This window comes from Crocuta crocuta, unplaced genomic scaffold, assembly GCF_008692635.1.
Source record: "Crocuta crocuta isolate KB4526 unplaced genomic scaffold, BGI_CrCroc_1.0 scaffold88, whole genome shotgun sequence".
In the NCBI taxonomy this organism is placed as follows: domain Eukaryota; kingdom Metazoa; phylum Chordata; class Mammalia; order Carnivora; family Hyaenidae; genus Crocuta; species Crocuta crocuta.
The window spans coordinates 738,474-759,506 of record NW_027532420.1 but is presented as its reverse complement, the minus strand read 5'-3'; the positions used below and the strand labels follow the sequence as shown (position 1 = coordinate 759,506).

Genomic DNA, 21,033 nt, shown 5'->3' with positions numbered 1-21,033 from the left:
ATTAGCTTTAACTCGGTGAAATACGCAAGTATTTAGCCAAAGACTATTTATAACCCAAACATGGCACAAATGTGTGCTGTCAATCACAGGATGGGATGGAGGGGTAGGACAGTGAGCTGATGGAACAGCCTGAATGTTTCAGCTCTAACCTGTGTAACAGTGATGTGAGAAGAACCACAGCAAAAACAAAACAAAAAAACAAAAAGAAAAACAAAAACACTGTTGGAACCCCAACACTTCACCTCAAGAGGTACAATCTTCTGCCAATTACATAGGCTCTTCAATTTCTGTGTCTTCATCTGTTGCACAAAAGGAATAATAATATCTACGCCTCATCATTCTTTATGACGACTCTGGAAAATAGAAATGTATCAGAACGTTTTCTGTAAAAGGGAGAGAAAGCACAATTAATTAACAACAACCAATTTATTTCATGCTACCGTCATATTCAGCAGCTTCTGGTACAGTCGGATCCAGGTACATATTCAAATGAAAGTGCCGAGGTCCTACCTCTCCAAATCTTGAGTATGCTTTCCTTTCACTGGTTTAGCTCCTAGGTATGCCATTTCCTTCCCGACAAGTTGCTATCCCCTAACATCTTTAAGCTTAGACCTTGCTATCTGGACTTACCCTGCAGAGTTGGGCTACCTTTCCCAATGCCCCTGCTGAAGTCTCAGAAATACCCTTCAATGGCTAAATTTGGTCAAGTGTTCTTTTCTGGAATGAAGATATTAAGTGCATGGATGGATCCTGTAAAGAATGCTGAGTTTACAAAAACAAAAACAACCAAACAAAACCACAACAAAAGAAGCCATTGGACTAGATGAAATCTCTAGAACAGTGCTTGGCACATAGTAGGCATCAATAAGGGTACCTTAATTTAAAGATAGACTCTACCTTTTAAGCCCTCACTATGTAGAGCTACCAGCTTTCAGCCAAGTTTTGCAGGGCCACGCACATACATAGACTAGGATCTGTTTAACCTGAGGCAGCTTCTAGTCCGAGGTGACCACAATATGTGATGTTTACCATGACTCAGTTTTTAGGATAGAGACTTCCAATTTTCCTCAATGAGCCTGGGTGAAATCTAAGTCAATGATAACTTGATGAATAATATTTTGGGTTTTTTTGTGGATTATCATAATGCTGACAGAAATTACTCTTTTGTTCCATTACCCTGGAAGTACGGGTTGAAGCCAAAAGAAAGAATTTATTCCTAAGTAGTACAATCAAACAAAATATAATAGGTCTCAACCAAATTGATCCCAACTCACAGTATAAATAACTATGTTAATTATAATCTCTAGGACAGCTTATCCTTCATCAATAATTAAAGATACCTAAGAGGAATCTGAGGCATCAGCATCCATAGTTCTGCTGTGAAGACATGAATTATTTATGATAGAAGCAGGACATCACAACGGCAAGGTCTCGACAAACGGTTATGACAACGTGCTTTGGTTCACCTTCATGAAATGTCTAGTTCCCTGAGTACAGCTTTTGGGTAAGTGAAGATTAGCTAGTTAAACAGTATCTACTGAGTTGAGATAAAGCTAAGTGCAGTTATGAGTTCTCCTTAAGGATTTCAACTTGGGGCACCTGGATGATTCCATCGGTTGAGCATCTGACTCTTGATTTCCCCTCAGGTCATGATCCCAAGGGTTGTGGGATCAAGCCCCATGTCAGGCTCTGGGTTGAGCTTGGAGCCTGCTTAAAATTCTCTCTCTCTCTCTCTCTCACTGCCCCTCCGCGCCCCTCCCCCTTTCTGTCTCTCTCACTGCCCCTCTGCTTCTCCCTCCTTCCCTCCCCCTCTCTCTCAAAAAAAAAAAAAAAAAAAATTTCAACTTAAAGTGTAAACATTTCTGGTCTTATTTCAAATTCCCATGTATTCTGAACATGTAAAACTTCAGTGTATTCTAAACATCAAAGATCTTCATTTGTCCTTATTTTTTCTCATGAGATTTCAAAAATGAAAAAATGAAGGTTATATTTTCAATGGCATTTTAAGCACAACAGTGAGCTTTTATCTCACCAATAACAATTTGCACCCTTTTCCCCCTTTCATTTTACCAGCCAGCATTGACCGTCAGATTTATGAACAAAAGATTTTTCTCAGTTTGCATGTCAGGTGTATAAATCCTTGTCAGAAACCCTCTCCTGGGGCTGGGAAGGTGTCTTGCCATTGGGCTATTAGCAAACTCGCTGTTTGAATTTGTCCCTGTAGCTCTGTTTTTCGGGAATATTAAAAGTAAAAATGTCAATTGGAGCCTTCAGATTTCTACCAGAAAATAAGGGATCAGATTTATTTTTTTAAAGAAATGATCATTTCAATGGGATGACTGTATTTCCTCTATATAAAAATATTTATGCTAAAGGTTATCAACTGGGAAGCACTAGGAAGAAGCTTTGGTTTTTTTTTTTAATGTCCCAATGACATTTTCAATCTAATAACTCAGATCACAACTGTAGCCAAGTCAAAAGAGGTTAGCCCCAGAATCTCTGGAAATGAGATTGTTCTATGAGAATTTCAGGGGTAATCTGGCCACATTTGAAAGTCATTATCATAGTTGACATCTGAATGACATTAAATTAAGTCTCTGAAACACACCAAAAAACCCCCAAAAAACACACCCAATTCATGTAGTTCCCGGAAATGTTAAAGGGACGGAGGAGGAGATGTGATAGGAGAGAGAGACAGGGTCCCAGGGAGAGGACTCACTTCACATACTGACATGGTGAAGGGGCACTGAAGCAGTGCCTAGGAGGGTGACAAGAAGGGGAAGCCAAGCAGTCTTTTTTTCTTTGAGAGCCACTTTAAGGATTACATCTTAACACTGAGGTCCCCATTCCCGGCCCATTACCTTGTTAAAATACTGAGTCGAAAGTCACCATTGAGGGGCACCTGGGTGGCTCAGTGGGTTGAGCATCCGACTTCGGCTCAGGCCATGATCTCACGGTTTGTGGGTTCGAGCCCCACATCGGGCTCTGTGCTGACAGCTCAGAGCCTGGAGCCTGCTTCAGATTCTGTCTCCCTCTCTCTCTGCCCCTCCCCTGCTCATGCTGTCTCTCTCTCTCAGAAATAAATAAAACATTAAAAAAAAAAAAAAAGAAAGTCACCATTGAACTTCTTGGCCAGACCAAAGATCCTTTTTTTAATCCTTTCTTTTTGTTCTTAGTCATTTGACCTTGTTTTGAACACTCGATATTTCTTTCTTTTTCTTTTTTTTAGTCTATTTATTTACTTTGAGAGAGACAGCAGAGGGGCAGACAGAGAGGGAGACAGAGAACCCCATGAAGGCTCCACGCTGTCAGCACAGAGCCCTACACGGGGCTCAAACCTAGGGACCTCGAGATCGTGACCTGAGCCAAAATCAAGAGTTGGACACTTGACCAACAGCCACACAGGTGCCGCGAATGCTCGTTATTTCTAATGTACTCACTCTCCACTACCCTACTCCTTGGCCCCTCTCTCTGCTTCTCCTCTGTTACCGCTATTGGCTCCTGTCACCAATTATTCACTTTGAATAATCCCCAAATAGTAGCCCAGTCATGACACACTCTCTTTTCTTCATTCACATTTGTTGAGCGCACACAAGATTCTGTCTCATTTAATCATCAGAACGTGTATACCCTGCCCTGCTAGCTCAGGTACTAATTTAAGCACCTGAGTAAATACAATCTCAGACTGGTCTCTTCACCGTGTATGTGAATCTGTGTGACTTTGTCTCCATCTCTGTGTATGTAAAATACATTGGCCCATTCAGATTGGAAATGCTTAAAAACAGAATATATGAGTGGTAACTTGAGCACACAGTTGAGAATCAGGTCTATGTTCAAACAGTGCTGTTACTCATAATGAATGTGTACAGGTCACCAAAGCTCTCTGAACCCAACCTTCTTCATCTTCAAAAAAAAATTTTTTTTTTAATTTTAGAGAGGGTGGAGTGGGGCAGAGAGGGAAAGAGAGAATCTTAAGCAGACTCTGTGTTCGGCAAGGAGCCTGACCTGCAGCTCGGACTCACGACTGGGAGATTATGACCTGAGCTAAAAATCAAGAGTCAGACTCTTAATCGACTGAGCCACCCAAGCGCCCTCCAATTTTCTTGATCTTTAAAATGTGAATAACAGTAATACTGACTGTGAGAGAGAATAAGATAGTAAATGAAGATTTATATAAAATAGGTAGCACGGGGCGCCTGGGTGGCTCAGTTGGTCGAGAGTCCAATTTTAGCTCGGGTCATGATCTCGCAGCTCGTGAGTTCAAGCCTCGCATTGGGCTCTATGCTGACAGCTCAGAGCCTGGAGCCTGCTTCGGATTCTGTATCTCCCTCTCTCTCTCTGCCCCTCCCCCACTCATACTCCATCTCTCTGTCCCTCAAGAATGAACATTAAAAACTTAAAAAAACATGTAGCATGTACTGGATTTTCAATAAATCATGTCTTCCTGCATTTGTATTGTCTCTCAAATCATCCATTCTAGAAACACAACTGGTGAGTTCAATTTTTCATTTCATTGATTGATTGATTGATTGAAACTAACGAGATTAAGACAATTGGGATGTACTGGGCTAATCAACCTGATATCCCTACCACATCATCTCAACATGGTCAATAGTAGAACTATGTATCTCAATAAATCACTTAAATTACTCATCAATATTTTATTTTTTAAGAAAACAGTAACTCCAGGAAAATAGACACACAATACTTTTCATGTGTCTTTTAAATATTAATAAAGTTATTCAGGGTGTTATATAAAAGGGTTTGTAATGTAAAAGATACAAAATTAGTTTCTATTTGATGAATTCACTTACTGTGAGTTATTTTATTTAGCCTAAATTTTTCTTTGGTGGTTACTTAGGGATGGTAAACATTTCCAAAACAGAGTATGTACCAACATAGAAAATAGAGGAGGAGATCAAGAAACTCATTAAAATAAAGCCTGGCATCTTGACATCAAATGCTCCATATCAGACAACAGTATTTTTCACCTAGTAAAACCACAGAACTCTAAACTCCATGCCCTAGTGACGGCAGCCTTATTTAAATAAACGTATTCCTCAACCTGAAAGAATCCAGGCCCCTGATTAGCTGATGTGGAGATAATTATTTATAATAGCACTTACTGGTAAAGAGGAAGGGGTGAAACCTTAGACGCACACTTGGATGTGGCTTAGGCGGGTCTTACTGCTGATTCTAAAGCACCGCAGTGGAAGTCAGTGCAGTGACTCAGAGCATTGTGATGGCCCAGCTGTCCGTGGGCACATCTCTCCGGGTGTGCTCATGCATGAGTCCCCACGCCAGAGGGAAGACTAACTGGAAGGTGATCGTCATGTAATGACTTAACTGACTCTCTCACTACCAGTGTGAGAGAGGAACGTTTGGTTCCTTTCTCTTCCATACCTTGCAGTTTATTTTCATTGATTCTCAAAGTGCACATGAAAGGGCACACTGGGTCCAAGTAACGGCCACTCACGCGGTCTAGTTCTCCGCCTGTGAAAACAATACCAGCTCATAGAGAGCTCAGTCATTTCTTTCTAGTGTGTTGACCTAATTTATTTTTCTGGGAGCCATTCAGCGACTGGGGAAAGAAGCCTGCTTCACTGGGCACATTTATTTTACAGCAATGTCTCCTCTGTCCTAGGAATGTTTCATGTAAGTAACTCCAATCAGATAAACAGCATAAAAAGCATAGATCAAGGCAGGTCAGCATGCAACACCACTATCTGCAGGCATCCATATGCTCCTTTATCATATTGATCCACTTCTATTAAGTCCGATGTTAATATGTGTTATTTTGGAGCTTCTCAAAAGGACTGGGATGCATACAACACTGAACAATGACCAAACCTGGTCATAAAAATGTACGAATTGGGCGCCTAGATGGCTCATGCAGGTAGTGTCCAACTCTCCATTTTGGCTCAGGTCATGACCTCACAGTTCGGACTACTGCTGACAGCTCAGAGAGTGCTTGGGATTCTCGCTCCCTCTCTGCCCCGCCCCCACTCGTGCTCTCTCGCCCGCGCATGCGCGCTGTCTCTGTCTCGCTCAGAAGAGTTATTTTTTTTTTTAAGTATGAATAAACTCCCTATGTAATATACCGTTTTTATCTTGGCTTTTTTCTTTTTGACTCCAGTGCCAAAATACTGCCACTCTAAATTCTTCTTAATCATTTATTTGTCTTTCAGAAATATAGGGGCGCCTGGGTGGCTTAGTCGGTTAAGCGTCCGACTTTCGCTTAGGTCATGATCTCGCGGTTCGTGGGTTCGAGCCCCGCGTCGGGCTCTGTGCTGACTGCCAGCTCAGAGCCTGGAGCCTGTTTCAGTCTGTGACTCCCTCTCTCTCTGACCCTCCCCTGCTCACGCTGTCTCTCTCTCTCTCTCTCCTAGAAATAAATAAAGCATTAAAAAATTTAAAAAAAAAAAAAAGAAATATAGCTTGCCTAAGGATACTTGCAATTCATTCACAAATTAACTCAAATTAGGGTTAAAGATTACAAGCCTAAAAAGTACATTGTTTTGCTTGGTTTGGGACTATATGAAACACTTGTGCTTATCCGATAGTTCTCTGAGTATGCCACCTTCTCCAGGAAGTCTCTTCTGACTCTTCCTTACGAGGCGTAGGCCCTTCCTCTTCGTGCTCCCGGGACGTGACGCCCTCTCCTCACCTGTATTTATTCGATACCGTTTCCTTGTCTAGACTCGGGCCCCTGTGGCCCCGTCCTTACGTTCTTCCTTGTCCCCCAGCACCCACCAAACTGGCGCCTAGGAGGTGCTTGAACGGTGTCCTCAAGATGAGCAGTCTCAAATGACCACTCGATGGCTTTCCAGTCAAAACACTTAGAAGAAAAAAAAATTTTTTTTTTTTTCTGACAGAGTGAAAGCCGCGTAATTAGCTAATGGATGAGCACTTCCTACGACCGCGCAGCCCGGCCTCTGTGGTGATTCGGCTCGTGCTGTACGAAGCCGGCTTCGGCTACACGGGCTGTTTTACCCTCCCCCGACGGAGATGTGTGAACACCGCTGACCTTACGACGGGAAGCCCGCATTCGAAGCCTTCAGGGCGAGCGTTCGCCCCCGGCTCCCCCTCAAGGCCGACAAAGGACACGGCGTGCAAGCGACTCGGGCGCCCGGGCTGGAAAATCCTCCNGCGATGTCGGTGTTGGAGGAGAGCCGGCCGTTCGCGCAGCAGCTGTCCAATGTCTACTTCACCATCCTCTCCCTCTTCTGCTTCAAGCTCTTCGTGAAGATCAGCCTCGCCATCCTCAGCCACTTCTACATCGTGAAGGGCAACCGCAAGGAGGCGGCCAGGATAGCAGCTGAGTTTTACGGAGTAACCCAAGGTCAAGGTACGTTTAGGGTAACGCGCGCCCGTCGCCGTCCTGGGGGTGAGGGGGGGACCTCGCGTGTTCGCTTCAGGGGCCCCTTCAAAGCCGACTGTGTCTTTAACGTCCCCCTTTGAAAAACGTTTCTCAACCTCGTGGCTTCCAGGAAAAAGAAACTCATTTGGCCGTGCCAAGGTCTGGGTTCATAAAATCGAGGCATCGCGGCAAAACGGATTAGTGGAAACCTGCCGTGGAGGATGTATTTCTCTGTTAAAAAAAAATATCTGAAAACCTGAAACATCGCATTGGTCGTGCTGTAATTCTAGAGGCTTCAGTTACCGATCGTACTTAAGTCGTCCTTTAACGCGCACCCGGGGTTTTGTGATTTTTAAATCCACTCTTTGGTCGGACGTAAAACAAGTGTCGTGGAAAAGAGAAGAGCTGAAGGTTGCATTTGTGTTTCACAGCGTTTCTGTTGGCAAGATTAGAAAATAAAACACGGCGTGTCGAATACTAGGATTTACGCATGTGTTTTTCTGGAAGGAGCTGTCGTTGCTTTGCCTAAGTGTGTAAAAACTTTGTTATAAGAGGATGGGAATATGAATTGACGGATTTTGTGTGTGTAGCCAAAGACGTCTACTCACGTTTCTTGGAAGAAACTGAAGGATGAGACCAAATACGAAAGTCATTTTAACCATAGGCTTTAAAGGCTGTAAAACCACTATTCCATTCTATCGGACTGATGTTCTTTCTATACAGTAAAACGGTTGTTATGGTGAGCGTCAGGATGACAATTTAATTTCTTACAGCCTTTTGATTAATTTCTGGTTCGAACATCAGCAGGCAGCTATGCACATTTTAGACCCCGAATTCCTCCAAAGTAACTTAAAATTTCAGAATCCAAATGTACTATCAAGGAATGAGAAAACTTAATTTTTTTTCTTTTTTAAAAGAGAGCACTTAGAATGGAAAGCCTGCCTTCTTAAAATCTGTTTTTCTACCTTGTCCGTTTGTGGAATACTTCATTTTAGAATCTAGGTTACTCTGTAGGTATGCGGAACACTGAATAAAGGTAGAAAGTCTTTTGGTGTGTGAGATGGATAATAAGTCTATTTTTCCCGGAAAACATGTTCTTGTGCAAAGTGAGAAATTTATGTACTCGATTCAAAGGGTGGAAAATCTAAATGCCACTGTGAAACTCTCACAAGAAGATGGGCTCTAGAGGGAACAGGCATATGTAATCCTTTGCCCAGCAGCCCAGCTTCGCAGAGGCTGTAGCTATTTAAATGTGGCGCATGCTGGGTTGGTAAATGGAATATTCTGTTTAGGAAGCAACAAACTTAGTTAGGAAACTAGATTTTTAAAACAAAAACCCTATTTCTAGATAGAAGATTAAATCAGTAGTACGATCATAAGGTGATAAAAGTTATGCTCCTAGGCAGCCTATAACTCATTACTTCATAGTCAAATCTTGTCTACCTATTATGAGAATTGCCAAACGTAAAAGTGTGAAATACTGGCTAAAAGTCGACACTTTTTGGGGAGTGACAAAAACTGTCAATTTTAGAGAAAGCTATGGTCTCTCCTTTTTGTACATAGTCATAAGTAAGTGGAGACAATTGTCCCCTCTTTAACCTGATCTCAGTGCGCTTCTGCTGGAAGGCACAGGAATATATGAAATTCCTTCCACGTTCCCATCTAGTTTTATGAGTTTGTGTTAAGATATACTAGAACTCTAGGATTCTGTCCCAAAAAAGAAGAAAAAGAGGGGCACCTGCGTGGCTCAGTCGGTTAAGCGTCCAGCTCTTGATTTCGGCTCAGATCATGATCTCGCGGTTTGTGAGTGCTGACAGCACAGACCGTGCTTGGGATTCTCTCTGCCCCTCCTCTCTCTCTCTCAAAAATGAATAAACTTTTTATTTTTTTTTTAAAGGAAAGAAATAAATCAACACTCATTAGTGGAAAATCTTTTCCTGGGAATATAAATAGGGAACATAAGGTTTAAACATTTTTTGTTTTCTCTTGTTATAATATGATATTGATTTAACAAAATTCTTCTTTCTCATATCTTGTGTTAATCTACATATTAAACAGTAGAATATATTATTATAATTTTTATTCAGTGGAAGCATGATGAGTCTCCAATTTTACTATAGTATGAGGAGGACAGCCAGGTCATTTTTTTTTTTTTTTTTTTAACAAACTCTTGACCTCCTACCTCTAAGAGTTCGTTTTTCTTTGCCTTGGATATTATTAATGTCTCTATTTTAACGTAACTCTTCATTTTATTTCCTAAAAACTATTTTTATTTTGTTTATGTTTTTAGAATTAATGAATCAGGCTTCATTATCTTTGTTTAATCTAGCAATTTCCTCCTGCCTAGGAAAGATTATCACCTTCATTCCACTTTGAATGAGGCCTCTCATTCCTACTTTCAAGACTTAGCCAGACCGTTCCCCAACATTTCTGATGTACAGTTGCCAAATTCCATGAAATAGGAGATGATGTGTGTATTTTCATGTCTTTCATAACCACCGAGGACTCTGTTGACAAGGTCCTGGATGTCCTCTCCCTGAGCCAGAGTCCTTTGGTATGAAGCCAGAGAAACCATGTGTTACTAGATGCCATTGCAGATCAGCTCATTGTATCTGAGCAATGACAGGTAGAATTTTTTTTTCCAAGTACTTTCCAATCAGGCTTGAGACCAAGGTATGATGACACAACAAGAATGCTGAAGACTAAATGGTCACTAAGATCGCTTACAGTGGTTTCCTTCTTGATCTCTTTGCGATGCCAATAAAACGTACACATCTGCCTCTTCACCTTTTGTACTGAAGACTCTTATTGACTCCACCATCATGGTGAAGGGACGTATTTATTGTACTTTTCTCTCTAACTACCTCCTGTATCATTCTAGCTGGTAAATGTCCTGGCTACAATTTCTAAAATATCAGAGGACTAGTTTATTTTTAAAGTTAGCACTATACTTTGAGACTAACAGTGAGGCTAACAGGAGTTGAAAGATGTTTTCAGCTATGGAATCAAACAATACAGAGAGCCAGGGAGGCTATGGGGGAGCACAGTGATTTTATGAAATCACTCCAGGGGCCTAGAAAAAGCCGTGAACTACTAATGCCCCAAGGACACGTCAAGAGACATGGAGGTGAAGGGTAATACTTTTCACGTTCTATCTTAGGCTCTGAAGAAAGTTCGGTAGCGGTTCCGAAGAAAGTTCGGTAGCTTTACCTATGAGTAGACAGGGCCAGTTCTAAGCATCTGTTTTTGAGTACCTTTGGTAGCAAGACACTATAGAAACAAGACATAAAAAGGCAAAATGTGGGGCGCCTGGGTGGCTCAGCCAGTTAAGCGTCCAACTCTCGATTTTGGCTCAGGTCATGATCTCACAGTGGGATCAAGCTGTGTGTGGGGCTTTGTGCTGACAGCATGGAGCCTTCTTGGGATTCTCTGCCCCATCCCTACTTGTGCGTACACATTCTCTCTCTCTCTCTCTCTCTCTCTCAATAAATAACTTTAAAAAAATGTAAGCTGTATTTTTTCCACCTGGAAGTGGTTTATTCTAATTGAGGAGGCTGATCTTGAGTGGACCCCAGGAACTAACAGAGACATGCATTGGGGTGCTCATAGAATTTTAAGAAATAGATGTAACTGGTGTGAAGGTTCATGTAGTAGAAAAATGATAATAAATTGGGCAGAGATATGAAAGAATTTTTAAAATATTTTTTAATTTATGTGAAAGAGAGAGCAGGCAAGGGGCAGAGAGAGGGGGAGAGAGAGAGAATCCCAAGCAGGCTCTACACTATCAACACGGAGCCCCATGCAGAGCTCAGGCTTGCAAACCACAGTTCCTGACCTGAGCCGAAATCAAGAGTCAGACTCTTACCAGACTGAGCCACCCAGGTGCCCCACTGATAGGAAAGAATTTGAAAGGCAGGTTAAGCCATTCGAACTTAAATTAACTTTGAAGGCACTAGGACTCACTGGGAGTTTTTGCTATGAGTCAAAGGGGGGAAGTGGGAAAATACAGTATAAAACCTTAATCTGAAGTACATGTACATATAATAGTGGTCTTTGGAGTTGGACATTGGGACAGGCTTGAGGTAGGTAAGCCAGTTAGGCTCCTGCCTTGAGGAGATGTGGGGCTAGACTTGCCTGGTGGTGGTAGTGTGGACAGAAAAGAAAGAATGATAATACAAAAAATTAAAAGAAGACAAGAAGAAAGAAATGAATCTGATGAAAGCTTTAAATGGCATTGGCAGAGAGAGCAGATGTTACTCTAGGGTAACTGCATGCCCCCCAGGATTAGACATTGAGACATCTAAAGGGAAAGTCTGTCGTTCAGCAGAGGAATTGATTAGCCACTCAGGGGAGTCTGCAGCTCCCAGCCAAAGCCACTGGGGATGCGGGGGAGGGGGAGGGACACCCCTCGCTGCTTGGTGAGTCTGCTGGGTCACTTTTCCCTCCTGTGAAACATCGGGGTAAATCAGGAAGTGGGGGATCTAGAATCTGAATTCTAGTCTCACGTTTGATTTATGTAAGACTTCTGTCCCACTTTTTCATCACCACGTAACCTCATGATTATGACTTGGCTCTCTGTACATCTGTCCACAGAAAGACAGTGGGCTGGCTTGCCCCCATGAGTGTTTTAGTCTCTCTGACTTTCCTGCTTCTTGTTGTAAATTAACATATTTGCATCTTGACAGCAGTCTTTAGTGTTTTGTGCTCTTTGAGTCCTAAGCCCACCTCGGGCGCGGATGTGTGACTTTGCTTTGGCCTTGCTGATAAATGGGGTTGCTGAGCCCGCAAGGGCCTGGGCCAAATCTTGCGCTGCGGGAGATTCATCAAAGTAATGTCTGTCTGTTCGGCTGCTTGAAAAACAGTCTCATGACATGCAGACTCTTTGGGGACTGCTTTCTGGTCTTATTATTTCAGAAATTTGGTTTTAGGGTTACCATTGAGCATGCAACATTTTTTTTTTTTTTTTTGACGTGTCTGTTGTTGAAAATAGGCTACAGCGTAAATGTGCAGCCACAGGTCAAATGACAGCAGTGCCGGACATCTTGGAGAACAATGCAAGCTGGGTAGGGAAAGCAGCTAGAATTTTCTGTAATGTAATCTCATGTTTTCCTCCATCAAGAAGTCCATCCTAGGTTTAAAACAGCTTGAATTTAACTTTACATCAGATGCCAACGATGTTAGCAGCAGTAATACTCATTTTACCTATATTCAAAGAGCAACTTCTTTCATGCAGTTCTTGGTGCTGCTGTGTGGACTGTGTATGGGGTTAGTTATGTGAGGAACATTCCTCAGAATCTCAGCAGTGAAAAATTTCAAGAGGCAAATCTGTAGGATGACTTCTTTCATGGTGTTCATTATATAAAGTTATAAAAATATCTTGAAGATGTGACAGCTTTGGGCACATTTTCTATACTTAGGTGGAGCTCCAGGTAAGAAAAACCTGTATCAATAGAACTGTTATCTATAACAAAAGACATGACATTCTAATGAAAAGTGCTGCAAAAAAATTTGAAGCAATTTTCATTTTGCCCAAGCTCTACAGTTTTCACTGTAGACATTTACAGGAAATGTCAGAGCGCTTTTTTTTGGAAGAGACCATTATAATACTGCGAATTAAAAGTGGAATCTGGGAACAAAGTTCCAAGTCTACAAAGGACTGTTGTATTTTAATGTATTAGTATCTTTCCTCTTCCTCTATATTTGGAGAAATAAATGGAATTTTGGAATTAAAGACCTTGGCCTACTCATAACAGTTTGCAAGGGGTTGGTTTTCCGGGGAATATTCTTCTCGTACCTTTTATTTCTCTCTCCCTTCCTCATGTCATTTGATTATTTGCTCCTTTATTACTTACCATGTTCACTGGTGTGTTTCTATGTCACAGGCACTGGGCTAGGCATTGAGGATAAACTAACTATACGAACACACCACAGTCCCTTTCCTAAAACTGTACATAGTCTCCGGGGACACAGATAGATAACCAAGTAGTTTAGAAACGTGGGAAGTGCTAATTTACAAGGCCGGGATAAGAATGTAAGTGTAGGGATGACAATAGTTCTGCCTGGGACACGGCAGTTAAATAAAGTTTTACTAACACCACGCATGTTCTCTCCCATCCGATCGTGCGTGTATCCTTATTTTCAATGCTCAAAACCAGCCCAATTCCCCAATTTCACTCCCCCATTCACTTTTCATCTTTCAGCCTATTATTATTATCTTACTGTCATTATTATTATTTCTGACTCACATATCTCTTGCCTAAATTTTTACCTAAAAGCCCAAAGCTTTATTGTTAACAGAATGTGTTTTTAGGCAAGAATAAGTATGCTTATTATTTATCCACTAAGGTTTTTGAAAAATAACAGGTAGTTTTTATATAATAAGGACAGTTGAAGAGTGAAAACTAGGTCTGGACCATCTGTCTTTCAATTTGCTATCTCTTTTAGGAGATGGTAAATTATTGAAATAAGACTTTTCTTGTTGATTGGCATAACTGATAACAGTTTCGAATTTAATGTGGTTCAGTAAGTACTTGGATACCTATTCTGTTTCTGGTTCAGTGTTCTGTGCTATATGCACGTAGACAAATACACATGTCTGTACATTATGTGCGTGCACATACAGAGAGATGTGTACATTTACCACATGCACAACGTGACTTCCCTTACGAGCAAACGGAGACTTGGTGAAGTGAGGCCAAACTTTGCACGCATATAACAGTCAAAGCGCAAGCCAGTAGAAATCCGTACGGCGCTCAAATAAAAACAGTTCAGTTCTGTAATGACTGTTTTCTAAGAAAGTCCCCCAAGAGTATCAGACCCTTCATCAAGAAGGCGGGGCTTGAGATTCAGTTTCAGAGGCAGACCGTATCCCGTTATACGCGAGTAGAGATGACATCAAGCTGAATATAAGTGCAGAGAGGATGTTTATAGAATGTGGCACTAAATAAGCCTGGTTCTTTTGGGGCAAAGCTTGATGGACAAATGTTAGATAAGGATTCAGAGATGGGTGGTTGGTGCCAGTATGATCAATACATAACGCATCTTCTCAAATCACACAGCCACAAGCAAATAGTTCTAGTAAGAGCTTCCTGCTGCCTTGACTAGACTCAGGCTACAATAAAAAAAAAAAAAAAAAGGAGCCATTACCTAGTGATGGAAATAATTACCGTCAGATGTATTTTGCAGAATCCTTGGTGTCCTGAGTTAATGTGTCCCTGTGTGTGTTTCACGAGCCCCATTTCCGAGAAGACAGAAGACCTCCTGGCAGTGGAAGCCACAGGGCCCGTCTGCAGTGCAGCTCTACAGCAGCTCTGTGGGCCCCGGCGACAGTTTTGGCACATTAAGCTCATTTTCCAGCCTAGAGAGAAGAGAGGAAGGTTTGTCCCCAGTGATAGATGAACCACGGCATTGAAAGCAGGTGGCGTATTTGGAAAACCTCTTCCTGTGAAACCACGCTCACATCATTTAAAAAAAAAAAAAAAAAGAAAGAAAGGAGAGTTTGCTCATGGACTCTGCAGAACTTCTGGCATGTCTTCTCTGCCAGCTGCATGAAAAACAAATCATTCATTCTTCCCAGCCTTCTCTCAGCAGGGCTCCCAAGGAGACCGTTGGCTTTTAAGACTGCAGATGCCCACAGGGTAGCAGATCAGGGAAGGAGAGTCTCACAAATTATTAAATTGTCGGCCCTTCCAGGGGGCCTGTGATTAAACCAGTCCACTCTGTGAACTTTAGGTTGGGGGACAACTTCTGTGAGAAAGACTTTTTTTCTAATCTTCAATCTTCTAATTGTCCATCAGTTACCATGGGCCCTCTAAGCAGATGTAGGAGTTTTCTAGAAGAGTCTGTGGGATGGAGAGGCTAGGGCAGTGTGCAGGGACAAGGCTCCCGGGGCCCCTTCCCCTCCTTCTAAACAGGACAGCCCTACTTCTCTGAAGTATCAGACGTTGGACTTTCAGAGGAATTTTTCTTTAAAGAAAAGGATAAAATGGTGTTTACAAATAAACGGTGTCTGTTTGATTAAAATAGGATGTAGGTTACGTTCATCTTCACAGAACCTGACCACCCTGTACAATGAGTCACAACAGAGCAGCCCTTCAGCATTCTTTCCTAGGGATCAGAACAACGGTAAACATTTTGGACGCGTCAGGAATGTGGGCGAGCATGTGAGATGGCAGGAAGCCATCCTGTCTCCGTGAGGGCAGCTAAAATTTCCATGCCACCATTACCTACTGAGCAAAATAGCAACATTCAGAAGTACATCCACTCTTTCCAGAAGGCTTAGAGTCTTAAACTATCGGCAGAGGACAAACAAACTGAAACGTAAAACCAAAATGCCATTCGTGTTCCTAAATAGAAACACTGGCTTCGTCACCACCACCAAGTCTGTGGCTCGATTTAAGTGAAGACGGGCGGTGAGGGCCATGACCGTTAAGGCCCGTCCGTTGAAATCCACTCTGTACCCCCACGATGCCACAAAGTTCCTTGTTAGTGGATCGAGTTGACCACTGCCAAAGCATGGAAGGAGGCTATTTTCCAGAGAGTCTCAACGCACCACAACAGCAGTCAGTAATGAGCATGTAAGTTGTGACCTGGGGGGCATGGAACCCCTCCGTAACAACCAAACACATCTTTGATGAACCACCGAGGTGATTTATGAGCTCCTTCTGTTTTCCAGACCGCCTCATTCACTAGAGAAATGATGATTCTGATCATCCATCAAGCGCAAGTAGTACGTATCGTTGAGCACAGATTGGTGCACCAAATGAATTTCTGAATTTGGAAACTATGGGGCTGACTTCCCTCTCGATCCAGAATAGGGAATTAGGAAAAGGAAGAAGTGTTAGTTCCTTCAGAGTTCACACACAGAGGATCACAGATCTGTTGAGTCTGGGGAGGAACGACTATTTCTTTATAGTGACTATCTAAGAAAAAAAGGAAAGAAGCTAAACAAAAATGTGAGTTTGGTTCTCTCCATTCAGCCATTATGATGAAATTGCTCGTCTAGTAAAATCTAGTCTAGAAGCCAAGTTTTTTGTCTACTTGTCGTTACTCAAAGAAAGCAACCAACTAAGAGTGATTTGGGTCAGAGAGACTATCTCCTGTATAGAGAATATTAAGTCCCGAAACAATACTGTATACCTAGTTGGCTTGATGGTCTAGGAACGTGGAAGAAAGGGGAATCTGTCTAAATAAGCTCAATCTTTAGGGCCCATTGGAAGTAGTAATATTTTTAAAGGAATTTTTATTTATGAAAATTAATTAGATGCAATGGTAGAGATTTTTATCATCATTTAAAGGTTCCTTTTAAATAGCCCACACAAATGACTACAAACCTGGTTCTACAGCATTAAACAAAATATTTTGATTATTTAAAAAAAATAAGTTCTGAAGCACAAGGGATTTAAGTAGAAGGAAAAGAAGAGACGTTCGTAATTAACCTAAGGCTCAAGAGGCAAACATGATTCTTGCCAAATACTTGGATACTGAATTGTAACAAGACTGCAGGGAAATAGGCTGCTATTCTGAAGAAGGTATCACACTTTACTAATAAGCAAAAAGTCACTTGGTCTTTTGAAATGACGGCCAGTGGCACATAAGAAAAACAATGCCTTGGATATTGAAGAAACTCAGCTAAGACGAATGAAATGAAGAAAATACCTTAAATCAGGGGGAAATGGAGTTTCACATTCCATTGCAGATAACCGTGGTTTTGCCATATGTTAATTATTCTGCCTTGGTTCTAGCACCTTTGGCTGGCGTGGCTAGGACGCAGACGGAATGCGACAGTGGGAAGGCTCGTTCAATGCTGGCAATTTTTAAGTTCCTGTCAGGGGCATCTGGGTGGCTCAGTTGGTTGAGTGTCCAACTTTGGCTCCGGTCATGATCTCACAGATCATGAGTTTGAGCCTTGTATCAGGCTCACTGCTGTCAACACAGAGCCCGCTTTGGATCCTCTGTACCCACCCCCTTCCTGCCGCTCCTCCACTCACATGCCCACTCTCTCTCCCTCTCTCAAAAATGAATAAATATGAAAAACAATTACCTGCAGAAATTTCTGCCATCTTACTCTGTCAAAGAAGCTCTTCTTGACAGAAATCCTTTGGATGGCAATTTTTTTTTTCTTTATTTCTAGGAGAGAGAGAGAGACAGTGTGAGCAGGAGAAGGTCAGAGAGAGAGGGAGTCACAGACTGAAACAGGCTCCAGGCTCTGAGCTGTAAGCACAGAGCCCGACGCGGGGCTCGAACCCACGAACCGCGAGATCATGACCTAAGCGAAAGTCGGACGCTTAACCAACTAAGCCACCCAGGCGCCCCTGGATGGCAATGATCTTGGGCAAACCTGGTCACGGCTCTACTTGGGAAAACCTTGTCTTTCCTGCAAAGGCATTATCGTGAAATGTCGTGTAATGGCACACGACAGCAATTTCTCGTCATTCTTCTGGAGCAAGGGCCAGAGAAAGAGCTGAAGCTGCTTCACCTCCAAAATACCACAGCACCGGATATTAACTTCTCTGCCAAAGCTTTTTGCCCTTTTATTTTCTTTCCTCTTAATCCCTGGCAGCTGAAAAGGGAAGACAAAAAACAATAATGACAACACTAGCCATCAAGAGCTGAGTCAGCTCGTGGAGGGATTTGGCTCTTCTCCTTTATTTTCTCTGTTTCTCTCTGCCAGCTTATTGCTCCAGGAAGCAAGCAAAACATACTTTCCACTGGACATATTTTACAAAAAGGGTTTGTTGTTGTTTTTTTCTTATGAGAAGGGAGAAAAATAACCCTTTTCTTTAAAAAAAAACAGATTATATCTGGAAATGATGCAGGATTATTTCATACAACCATTGAATAAGTTCAGAGCCTATCAATATTTTAAATCGTCTGGGGCCCTGTGCACAGGTTTGTGAAACATCCCTCTGGGAGCTTCCAGGAACACTTGCTTCTTTGTGAGGCTACTGTAGAGGTTATCTGAAGGTGGCTACACCTCCATTTGGAAAATAATAAATCCCAAGTAATGATTTCATCTTCCCTCTTGAGTAGGAGACCATTAAACTGTGTATGTTACAACCGGGGAATGAAGTCGTGATGTAGGCCATAGGGACATGAAGGCTGTTGCTGCAGAATCTGAGGGACCAGTCGCTGTCCTGCGGTGTACACGGCTGGGTGAGGGCCTGCAGTGTATGTGGCCGGGTTTGGGCTTCAACCTTAAGTCAGAAATGAGGTCTTGCTACTGAACTTTGGCAGGAACATGATAATGGACAAAGAACTTTCTCAAAACGGAATGTCTAACGGCAACTTCCTGACGGGAGAGCAGCTTTTCTGAGTGACAGCACCGCTTGACTACCCTCTGTCTCCAGAGGCAGTGAGTGTGGCCTGGTTTGGCGTGGGCTGGTACGGAACAATGAAGCCGCTGCTGTCCTGGCCATCCGTCTCATGAGACGATAGACATCAGTTCCATGTTGTAATAGCAGAATTGTAATATTCTAACGCATGTGCTATTCCTAATAGCTACAGCCTAGGTGCTTTTATTTTTTTTATTTTTATTTTTTATTTATTTCTAGGAGAGAGAGAGAGAGAGACAGCGTAAGCAGGGGAGGGTCAGAGAGAGAGGGAGTCACAGACTGAAACAGGCTCCAGGCTCTGAGCTGGCAGTCAGCACAGAGCCCGACGCGGGGCTCGAACCCACGAACCACGAGATCATGACCTAAGCGAGAGTCGGACGCTCAACCGACTAAGCCACCCAGGCGCCCCAGCCTGGGTGCTTTTAAAGCTTTGTTTAAAACTTGGTAAAATACTGATCAAATGTAGATAGATAGATAGATAGACAGACAGACATAGATAGATACAAATGCACAGTTGTACTTTATAAGTTGGGTACACAACAACTCTTTGTAAATTGCTGGATTTTTGTCTTACCACGTAAACTTGTCACACAGAAGAGTTCCTTTGGAGATAAACTAATTTGTAAGTATAAATGTTTCATATACCACATTTTCTTAAATTGAGATGCTTTCCTAGTAAATATTATGTGGTTAATATTGTATGAGGAGGAGAAGATGAGAAGTGGAAAAAAGTGAATCTCTTGTTTCTCAAATTCCCTTTAATTGGACCTCATAGGGGTGGTTAGCACGTCTCTTGACCTTTTCCATCCCCAGCTTTGACTCTGTGACCTACCTTACACGTTCTGATGATAATACGGCATATTGTTCTTGTACTTCACATAGTCTTTCTATACGTTCTATCCCTTTTCATCCTCGTAACTGTCCTCTACAAAGTCGATGGCATTAACGCTTCTTTTGCAAATATGGAAACGGCTGAAAATGTAGATGAACTTGCTCAAGGTTACTGATCTAGTTAGAGGAAAGTCAAAACATGAGCCCTGGTATTTTGATGTTGCTTCTGAGATCACTCACTCTGACCTTTTTGTGGGATTTTGTTTCTTTGGTTTATATTTTGAAGCAAGCAGTGTCCTTGTTCCAGAACTATCTCTGTCTGGTTTCAGCCTCTCTTTCAGGATCTCTGTAATAATCCCGGCCAGACACAGAATCACTTAGTGCTCTGTGCTGCTCCCCGCAGTCCCCCACCCCCACCATCCTTGTGATATCCAAAACAAATTCAACATTGACCATACCACCAGCTCGGTTTGTTATCAGCCTGGAAGCCTCTTGAAGACACAGATTCATGTCATCCTCAGAGCCCAGAAAAGTGCCTAGCACATGGTGGGTATTAAATTATCAAGGAAGGAACAAAGAAGGAAGGGAAAAAGCAAGGGAATTCACAGTCTAGTCCATGGATTCTTTACTACTTTCTTTTCTTTTTTTAAATGTTTTATTTATTTCTGAGAGAGAGACAGCATGAGCAGGGGAGGGTCAGAGAGAGAGGGAGTCACAGACTGAAACAGGCTCCAGGCACTAAGCTAGCTAGCTGTCAGCACAGAGCCCGACGCAGGGCTCGAACCCACAAACTGTAAGATCATGTCCTGAGCTGAAGTCGGACACTTAACCGACTGAGCTACCCAGGAGCCCCTCTTTACCGCTTTCAACACAGGGTTTCGCATATTCTTGTCACACCTCGCCCGGTGGTGTGGACCCGTGTGCACACTGCATATCTGTTCATGGAGAGGCTCTGGGAGTTAATTCTCAAGGAAAAATGAAGACAGAAAGTCAATACTGTCCAGAAGTTAAATCTCAAATAACGCCCTCCACTCTTCATCCTTCTTAATTGGACTTACTGTCCCTTGTCCCCAATTCTTTTCAGCCTCCTCATGGGCATTAACCATCCTCCTCGAACAAAACAACCCCTTTCCTGGTCTCTTTTTCACGGGAATCAGTGGACTCGTACACCGTACTCGTATTCGGGTGTCTAATCCATCTCATACGAACACAGTCCACTTGCCTTTTGGTGAGTGCTGTCTGTTTACCCTTTGATTTTTCACTCTCAGGGAATGCATTTTTATTCTTAAAATTTTAAACTTTCTGAGCCAAATTTCAAATATTACTAAATGCTCATTCTCTGCTCATTTTAAACCGAATACTCCCTAGGGCACTTCAAAGCATGCATCACAAGCAGAAAACACCCCAAATGCCATATATCGGAACTGTGACTGAGAGGAGACGGCTCCCTTGTTTTCTCTGGAGCAGGTCAGGACGTCGTCCAGTGTCAGAAGCTGTTCCAAGAAGGGG

At 42.4% G+C, this 21,033-nt stretch overlaps 1 protein-coding gene across 1 annotated transcript in view; it reads left to right on the top strand.

Annotated features, from left to right (window-relative positions):
- Nucleotides 1-7,152: 7,152 nt before the first annotated feature.
- Nucleotides 7,153-21,033, top strand: part of ASB5 (ankyrin repeat and SOCS box containing 5) — a 47,711-nt gene continuing 33,830 nt past the window's right edge. The window contains exon 1 of the mRNA XM_077779072.1: nucleotides 7,153-7,348. Coding sequence (XP_077635198.1) covers nucleotides 7,153-7,348 — 196 coding nt within the window. The remainder of the gene's footprint in view (nucleotides 7,349-21,033) is intronic.